Source organism: Salvelinus fontinalis, chromosome 22, assembly GCF_029448725.1.
Source record: "Salvelinus fontinalis isolate EN_2023a chromosome 22, ASM2944872v1, whole genome shotgun sequence".
Classification (NCBI taxonomy): domain Eukaryota; kingdom Metazoa; phylum Chordata; class Actinopteri; order Salmoniformes; family Salmonidae; genus Salvelinus; species Salvelinus fontinalis.
In genome coordinates, this window is record NC_074686.1 from 4,016,360 (window position 1) to 4,026,111 (window position 9,752).

The window sequence follows — 9,752 nt, forward strand, 5'->3', positions numbered from 1 at the left end:
GCGCCGAAAGCCTTTTGGAGTGGGTCTGTGGACTTTTCCATGTGAATATTAAAGTCACCAAAAATGTGAATATTATCTGCTATGACTACAAGGTCCGATAAGAATTCAGGGAATTCAGTGAGGAACGCTGTATATGGCCCAGGAAGCCTGTAAACAGTAGCTATAAAAAGTGATTGAGTAGGCTGCCTAGATTTCATGACTAGAAGCTCCAAAGACGAAAACGTGAAATTTGCTATCGTAATTGTTAGCAACACCTCCGCCTTTGCGGGATGCGCGGGGGATATGGTCACTAGTGTAACCAGGAGGTGAGGCCTCATTTAACACAGTAAATTCATCAGGCTTAAGTCATGTTTCAGTCAGGCCAATCACATCAAGATTATGATCAGTGATTAATTCATTGATTATAACTGCCTTTGAAGTGAGGGATCTAACATTAAGTAGCCCTATTTTGAGATGTGAGGTATCACGATCTCTTTCAATAACGGCAGGAATGGAGGAGGTCTTTATTCTAGTGAGATTGCTAAGGCGAACGCCGCCATGTTTAGTTTTGCCCAACCTAGGTCGAGGCAGAGACACGGTCTCAATGGAGATAGCTGAGCTGACTACACTGACTGTGCTAGTGGCAGACTTCACTAAGCTGGCAGGCTGGCTAACAGCCTGCTGCCTGGCCTGCACACTATTTCATTGTGGAGCTAGGGGAGTTAGAGCCCTGTCTATGTTCGTAGATAAGATGAGAGCACACCTCCAGCTAGGATGGAGTACGTCACTCCTCAACAGGCCAGGCTTGGTCCTGTTTGTGGGTGAGTCCCAAAAAGAGGACCAATTATCTACAAATTCTATCTTTTGGGAGGGGCAGAAAACAGTTTTCAACCAGCGACTGAGTTGTGAGACTCTGCTGTAGAGCTCATCACTCCCCCTAACTGGGTGGGTAAAGGTTACAGAGTGCGAGAAAAGCGGGAGACAGGCAGACAGACAGGGAGACAGACAGGTTATTGGTGCTATGTTGAAACAGCAGGCCCAGGGAGGATGAAGACAGAGTGAAAGCACACAGCAAACCTTTTTGTTAAAGTTTTACTTGTTTTCACCTACACACACACTTTTCCACACTTTTATTACCCTCGGGTCCAGTGGACCCAAACTCCACATATGTAATATAAATGTGTAAGGGGGTGCACAGTGTGCACTCAATGAAAATGTGTTATTTTACATGTTCTTCACAGAAAATGAGTCAAGGCCAATCAGTCTCAGGTTGAAAAAATTATTAATTGTATTACTTTTCTTTTAGTAAACATTGAAAATAGGTCCCACAGACACGAACACCAAAATTAACACCAAAATAAAGAGGAAGCAAGAGATATATTTTTAGTTTGTTTTTACTTTCACTTAGCTAGAAAATGCAGCTAGCTAGTTTAGCCTACTCAAACAGAGAGGGAGGCTATGATTGCTGGCTGGCTATGGCTATCCAGCACTGGAACTCTTCCAAGTCAAGGTAAGCTTTTGATTTTATAAATGTATTGCAACTGGGGCTCGCCAGTGTAACCACTAAACTGCTTGCTGCATGATTGTAGCGAGTTTACTAATGTGTTAGTTCTAGTTGCTTCGGCGATGTAGATAGGCTGTGTGTAGCGGTTGGCGGTTATGATATGAAGGTTTGGCTTGTTTTTTTTTGCTTGGTCACAGACAGCTGAAGTTTTGTGCATGGAAGTCTACAAACGAAGGGAAAAGGTGAGAGGAGGAGAGCGCAGAGATACATGAAGGAATTTTACATTGAGCAAAAGTATCATGCTGTTCGTATGTGGGTGTTATGAAAGTGAACTTTGTTTGCGTGTGATCAGGGGTGTATTCATTCCGCCGATTCTGTTGAAAAACGTTTTTGAAACTTAAGCAAACGGAACAAAACGGGGATGAACATTCCTGAGTTTGTCCAATAGAAACTCTTGTTCGCAACTGTCGGACTAATGATTACACCCTTGATCAGCTGGATGCAGGCACAAGTGTTCAATGCGGTATTGAATGTGTCACTGTCTGTCTCCTTGATTAATCGACCTGTGCATCCATGTGGTAAACTTTCATTCATAGGCTAGATTGTAGCAACCTCATGATGGGTACAGGGAAAATGTGAGTATCATGTAATAGCCTAAACCCATTGATGTTACATTGAGCTGGGTGATTGGAATATGAATAACAGTCATCCAATTTGCTGTAATAGAAATAAAGCCATGTTCATAAAGAAAATACTCGTCCTCCCTCATCTTAAACGGCACCGACCGCCACTGGACTACAGTGACACTGCACAATCGAGTAACGCAAATCAGTTCAAAACGCAATGATACACATATTTTGGAAAATTTAATCAAAAGACATAATACAAAAGATAATTTAATATACTATTATATAAAACATGTAACCTTAACAGGTAAAAAAAGGAATATATAATTTGGTTAAATAATTTAATTGATTGTTGTTATCATTAATTTGTCATACAGTATGTATTTTCTTACAAATGTATTTGAATAATAATTAGATCTCCATAGTTTTTTTGACACAATGTCAGGACAGTATCACCAATACACATTTGTAAACGTACCTTCTGTTTTAAATTTGTTAGAGAATATTAAATAAATTGGTTTTGAGTTCCAGTAGAAAATAGAAAGTCAAATACAAAATCCAACAAAGATTACTCTTAAATATTATAAAACAGGCTGTAACAGGTCTATAAACTATGGAGCAGTATATCATTGCAAAAACACAGGGGTCTTTTTTTCTGACTGGTAATCATTTCCTGTTTGAACAGTTAAGGCTCCCTCATTCTTTGCTTGTTCAAATCTACACCATAAGGTTTACAAAATTCAATCTTTAAAGTTTTGAAATATGGTCCCTCTAAACAAACAACAACTTTTAAGACTTTCTGAAACCATCATCTATAAGGTCTTCATAGACGCTTTACAAACCCCATACTGTACGTTACCTTTTAAATAGTATGAATTTTCTTATTAATAAATAAGTTCTGAAGCATCTACACATGGTTTATGAAGGCTTTGTTAAGCCTTCAAAGTTGTTGTTCGTTTATGGGACCTGAAATACAGTCTTGTACAGGACCAAAACATGATAGGTATTAAACCCCGACAGCAAACTCCAACAACAAAAATATAATAACTTATTGATAGAACATAAATTATAATTTCCATATCAAGTACTTACATATGGTCATATGAATCTCAGTGCATTACAGGAAAAGGCCCATGGGCATTATTTTATCACCTTGTATCTAACCACAACATGACTACGTTTGAAATGGCACCCAATTCCCTATATATTGTGTGCACTACACTATGTAGCTATGTAGGGAATAGGGTGCCATTTGGAACACAGGCTGAGCCCTTGGTTAAGTAGGCTAAGCCTGGGGGCATTTTTGGTGGACGTGCACTTGAATTACACAGATGTTGCAACTCAATAAGGCTTTACATTCTGAGTAGCACTCAAGCATCCTCTCGAGTCGAAAGGCCAAGCCAAGGAGCTATGAAAGGACTTCTGCTGTTTGAATTATGTTTTTACATTGATATGACACATTTTTATTTTCAGTCATTTGCTGGGTGTTTAGAAGTGTCTCTCCTGTTAATTGGTCAATAAAAACATGACAGGGTTCAGGGAAGAAGTAGCCTCGCTTGCCAGGCTTAAACCAGTTTAGAAATTAAGAAATGGTTCAGAAATTAACATGGTTTAGTTTGGGGCAGGTGATTATTAATCCCACCACACCATTTTACAATATTAGACAATGCTCTCTGTTCATCTGCGTCCCAAATGACACCCTATTGCCTATATAGTGCTCTACTTTTGACCAGAGCCCTATAGATCAAACGTAGTGCACTACATAGCGAATAGGGTGCCATTTGGGATGCAAACCATCAGGTAGCTTAAAGTATTGGCTTCACACCAGATAGGCCCTGATGATCACATTTCATTCCCACTCAAAACACAGCCTTTCCAAAAAAGCATTACCTACAACCACACGACTCAACCACCATATCCTCATACTGCTTATACACCACATTATTTCCTGAGTCGATGTAGAGAATACTGATAGGGCTGAGTTTGGACGGGGCACAGCAGCTAGGAGGCATGTTGCTGGGGTTCATCGAATTCATAAGGGTCTGTATGATGGCATGGTTTGTGGGCTCTAGATGTGACCTCAGAGGAAAGTCACACACGCCCTCACAGTGGTACGCCTCGTAATCCAGAGGAGCGATAATCCAATCGTCCCAGCCCAGCTCTCTGAAGTTCACATGCAACGGCCTCTTGCTGCATCTCGATTTTGACTTTTTGCCATGCCTCTTCCCGTGGCGATTCTTCAATATCGCCGTCCTGCGTCTCCGGCTGGCTTTGGAATTAGAACGAGGGCCCCTCTCTTTCCCCTTTTCCCCAGGGCCCATCACTGTCCTTCCTTCTCTCCTTTCACTGAAAAGGGTCTGTCTCTTCTTGGACCTGGTGAACACTACTAAAATGGCCTTCTTTTGTTGTGAGCGACCATTTCTGTGAAAGCCCAGATGATGCAAGTCAAGCTCCCTCTCGGGGTTGTCCAGCATGGCCTTGACCTCCAGACAGAACTGTCTCCCGTGTGTGAGGTGATCCCTGTCCTTAAATATTTCCCACACGTCCAACACCTCCCATCTGGGCCGATGGGACTCCTGAAGATCCAACGTTCTGGAATCCAGCAGCTGCTGAGAGCGGCAGGAGAGTAGCTGAATGTCCACTGGCTCCATTTCCGACATCCTGAAATTCCCAGACACTTTGGTGTATATCCTCAACTCAGCCCCCAGCACCTCAGCTCTGTCTGAGAGGGTTGAGACGTCAAACAGATACTGCTGTCTTCGCAAAGGGGAGAGTGGGAGGTCATCTGTGAAAGGCATTAAATAATTGCAGTCAGATACTTTTTCGGGGGAGAGCATTCTTTAAAGAAATCACTTTCATGCAATAGGATTTTTACCCATTGTTTATCTTCACTTTATGAAAATCACACTGACAATTTCAAAACAGTCCACCTATAATATAATAGGCTGTAAATGTGAGTATTTTAGCATTAAACGGAGGATTAGTTCAATCTTGTAGATTGATTATTAGATTTGGAATTTTTTATTCACAAGAGAGAAAACATGACTGATATATACAGTCAGGAATGTGGCTACGTTACACAAACATTCATAACACATTTATCAGGCTACATCATGGTGAGTGGACGAGAGAAACATTCAAAATGGAAACTGCTATTTTAAACGTGTCTTAAATGGTTTTTACATACCTTGTCCGATGTCCACAAAACTTGCTATAGTGTTAGCTGCTTTTGACGATCGAAAGAAACTTGCGTTTAGCCCCAATTTTTCGGCTGTAGAGAAAGTCTTATAAATTGAAAGCATGTAGTCGTGTGGTTCAACTGGATCTTTGAGCCCACCCTTGTAATACCGCTCATTTGATGATGAGTAGATATCTTTGAAATATTTTGCCTCTCGTCCATCAAATACTTTCGGGACCTTGCTGCTCTTTGAGGCAGACGGAAGGAAAATAGTAAATGATTGAAAGCATGGTAAATCCCATACACATGTGAGGACCGCGTAAAATGTGGTTATTTGATAGAAATCCATAATTTTCCAAATAAATAGATTGATAAAAAAAAACGTCAGCGAAATGTCAAATATGTGTCAGAGTAGATGCTTAATATGTGGCGATGGGACCACGGGCACTATCGAAGCTGGACTTCATCCACTTTCAACAAGTGCCGGCGTTGCAGTGTGCACTACACGGGATCGTCAACTGGGCTAAAAGGAGCGCAAAAACACGCCCAGCTTGGAATTCACTCGCTGCTAATAGTGGACCGGCGGGTTCTAACTTATATCATCATGGTAGGAAAGCAATCAAAGCATTATGTCCTAGTTTACTATCCTGGTAAAGACATGGTCAAATACAAAGACTTCCAGGAGCCTGACACAACAGCCGTCGTGTATTTCTTAGCTATCACGTTACCTTCAGCAGGTGTACTTCTTCACATGGACTCGTGTGTTCTATTTACTTCAAATGTTGGCACATTCACCTCTCCTTCCTATGACACAGTTCTTAAACAACACTGGTGAGTTCTGTCGGTTTAAAACATGATTCATATCAACAGCATTCCTTGTTGACATTAGGCTACATCTAATATCCAGTCATGATTGTGTTTCCAGTCATTTCAGCGCATTCCTCAAGAATGGAACTATTACAATTGATGGAGGTTTCCGCCCCCTAGTGAATAAACGACGCAAGCGCTTGGACAGAAAGACAACTTTCGATGCTGCTTTCAGCACCATGGACAGCGTCTTATCATACAACAACATAACAACATGACTAACTTCAAAAGAGCAGTGGGGGAACAAGTAGAATCCACAATCGTCATACTTGAGTAAAAGTAAAGATGCCTTAATAGAAAAGAGTAATAGTCTAAAGTTACTTGAGTAAAAGTCTAAAAGTATTTGGTTTTCAATATAACTATACTGTATATACAAAAGTATGTGGACACCCCTTCTAATGAATGGATTTGGCTATTTCAGCCACACCCGTTGCTGAAGGGTGTATACAATTGATCACACAGCTATGCAATCTCCATATACAAACATTGGCAGTAGAATGGCCTTACTGATGAGCTCAGTGACTTTCGGTGTGGCACCGTCATAGCGTGCCACCTTTCCAACAAATCAGTTCGTCCAGTGTCTGCCCTGCTAGAGATGTCCCGGTCAACTGTAAGTGCTGTTATTGTGAAGTGTAAACGTCTAGGAGCAACAACGGATCAGCCGCAAAGTGGTAGGCCACACAAGCTCAAAGAACGGTTGCGCCGAGTGCTGAAACACGTAGCGCATAAAAATCGTCTGTCCTTGGTTGTTGCAACACTTACTATCGAGTTCCAAACTGCCTCTGAAAGCAACATCAGCACAAGAACTGTTCGTCGGGAGGTTCTTGAAATGTGTTTCCATGGCCGAGCAGCCGCACACAAGCCTAAGATAACCAAGCGCAATCCCAAGCATCGGCTGGATTGGTGTAAAGCTCTCTGCCATTGGACTCTGGAGCAGTGGAATCGCGTTCTCTAGAGCAGTGGTTCCCAAACTTTTTATTGTCCTGTACCCCTTCAAACATTCAACCTCCAGCTGCATACCTCCTCTAGCACCAGGGTCAGCGCACTTTCAAATGTAGTTTTTTGCCATCATTGTAAGCCTGCCACACACACACACACACACACACTATACGATACATTAATTAAACGTAAGTATGAGTGTGAGTTTTTATCACAACCCAGCTCGTGGGAAGTGACAACGAGCTCTTATGGGACCAGGGCACAAATAACAATATAATAACAATCAATCATTTAGCTCTTTATTTAGCCACCTTACATATAAAACCTTATTTGTTCATCAAAAATTGTGAATAACTCACCACAGGTTAATGAAGGGTGTGCTTGAAAGGATGCACATAACTCTGCAATGTTGGGTTGTATTGGAATGAGTCTTCGTCTTAAATGATTTTCCACCCACAGTCTGTGCCTGTATTTAGGTTTTCACGCTTGTGAGGGCCGAGAATCCACTCTCACATAGGTACGTGGTTGCAAAGGGCATCAGTGTCTTAACAGCCCGATTTGCCAAGGCAAGAAACTCAGTAATCTGGCAGTGGCTTCTGATTCAATTACATTTTCACAGAACCGCTTGTTGCAATTTATAACATGTCAATACTTTGCCACTTGATAACCAGCACACTTCTGTATTTTGTAAAAGCATTACATGGTCGCTGCCCATATCATTGCATAACGCAGAAAATACACAAGAGTTCAGGGGCCTTGCTTTAACAAAGTTAACCATTTTCACTGTAGTGTCCAAATGTCTTTCTGCTTGCACGTGCGTTACCACTCCACTATGTCTCCCTGTCATGGCTTGTGCGCCATCAGTACAGATACCAACACATCTTGACCACCAAAGTCGATTTGATGTCACAAAGCCGTCCAGTACTTCAAAAATTTCCTCTCATGCTGTCCTGGTTTCCAGTGGTTTGCAGAAGAGAATGTATATCTTAATTGACCCCCCATAAACGTAATGGACATATACCAGGAGCTGTGCCAGGCTCGCCGCGTCTGTTGACTCATCCAGTTGTAAAGCATATAATTCACTGGCTTGTATGCGAAGCAGTAATTGTTTCAAAACATCTCCTGCCATGTCACTGACACGTTGTGAAACATTGTTGTTTGATGAAGGCATTGTCTGTATAGTTTTTTTTGGCCTTTTCCCCCAGCATTGTCCCAGCCATGTTCGCGGCAGCAGGAAGAATTAAGTCCTCCATAATAGTATGGGGCTTGCCTGTCCTAGCCACCCGGTAGCTCACAATATAAGATGCTTCTAGCCCCTTCTTATTAATGGTATCTGTTGCTTTTATACATGTCTTACTACTCGAAAGTCATCTTTATTCCCTGTCAAAAAACTCTGTGGGTTATTTTTCAAATATTTTTGTTTCGTTTCTAAATGTATGCCCAAGAGTGAAGGTTTCCTGCGGGAGAGTAATGGTTAATGTGATTGGATGTTAATTATTTGACTAGGCTACCTGTATTTGACATTGTGTTGTTATTTCGCTGAACACTAGATGGTTTAATTTTATTTTTGGCAGTGAAACGAGGCTACTCAGGTGAGAAAAAAAACTCACCCAAATGTATAGCCCTGTTGGAAAATATAAATGTACTGTGAAATTGTTAAGAAAATATTATTAATATTTTTTTTAACGTGAATCACATTTTTTATTTGGCGTACCCCCGACGGCATTGCCCAGTTTGGGAATACCTTCTCTAGAGTGATGAATCACGCTTCACCATCTGGCAGTCCGACGGACGAATCTGGGTTTGGCGGATGCCAGGAGAACACTACCCGCCCAAATGCATAGTGCCAACTGTAAAGTTTGGTGGACGAGGAATACTTTTCATGGTTCAGCTAGGCCCCTTAGTTCTAGTGAAGGAAATCTTAACACTACAGCATACAATGACATTCTAGACGATTCTGTGCTTCCAACTTTGTGGCAACAGTTTGGGGAAGGTCTTTTCCTGTTTCAGCATGACAATGTCCCCGTGCCCAAAACGAGGTCCATACAGAAATGCTTTGTCGAGATCAGTGTGGAAGACTGGCCTGTACAGATTCTTGACCTCAACCCCATCGAACACCTTTGGGATGAATTGGAATGCCGACTGCGTGATAGGCCTAATCGCCCCAAATCAGTGCCCGACTTCACTAATGCTCTTGTGGCTGAATGGAAGCAAGTCACTGCAGCAATGTTCCAACATCTAGTGGAAAGCCTTCCCAGAAGAATGAAGGCTCTTATTGCAGCAAAGGGGGGACCAACTCCATATTAATGCCCATTATTTTGTAATGAGATGTTTGGCGAACAGGTGTCCACATACTCTTGGTCATGTAATGTACTTAAGTATCAAAAGAAAATGTAATTGCTAAAATGTACTCAAAAGTAAACGTATAAATCATTTCAAATTCCTTATATTAAGCAAACAAGATGGCACCATTTTCTTGTTTTTTATTTATTTACTGATAGCCAGGGGCATGCTCCAACACTCAGACATAATTTACAAATGAAGCATGTGTGTTTAGTAGGTCTGCCAGATCAGCGGCAGTAGGGATGACCAGGGATATTCTCTTGATAAAGTGCCCGAATTTGATCATTTTTCTGTCCTAAGCATCTGAAAATGTAAC

General features: G+C 41.6%; 1 protein-coding gene across 1 annotated transcript; it reads right to left on the reverse strand.

Moving 5' to 3' along the window:
• Nucleotides 1-1,091: 1,091 nt before the first annotated feature.
• On the reverse strand, nt 1,092-6,200 carry gdf6b (growth differentiation factor 6b). Its single transcript, XM_055875939.1, has 2 exons — nt 5,297-6,200; nt 1,092-4,894 (listed from the first exon to the last, which is right to left on the reverse strand). The coding sequence occupies exons 1-2, from the start codon at nt 5,634-5,636 to the stop codon at nt 3,996-3,998; spliced, it is 1,239 nt and encodes a 412-aa protein (XP_055731914.1). The 5' UTR covers nt 5,637-6,200; the 3' UTR covers nt 1,092-3,995.
• Nucleotides 6,201-9,752: the final 3,552 nt, after the last annotated feature.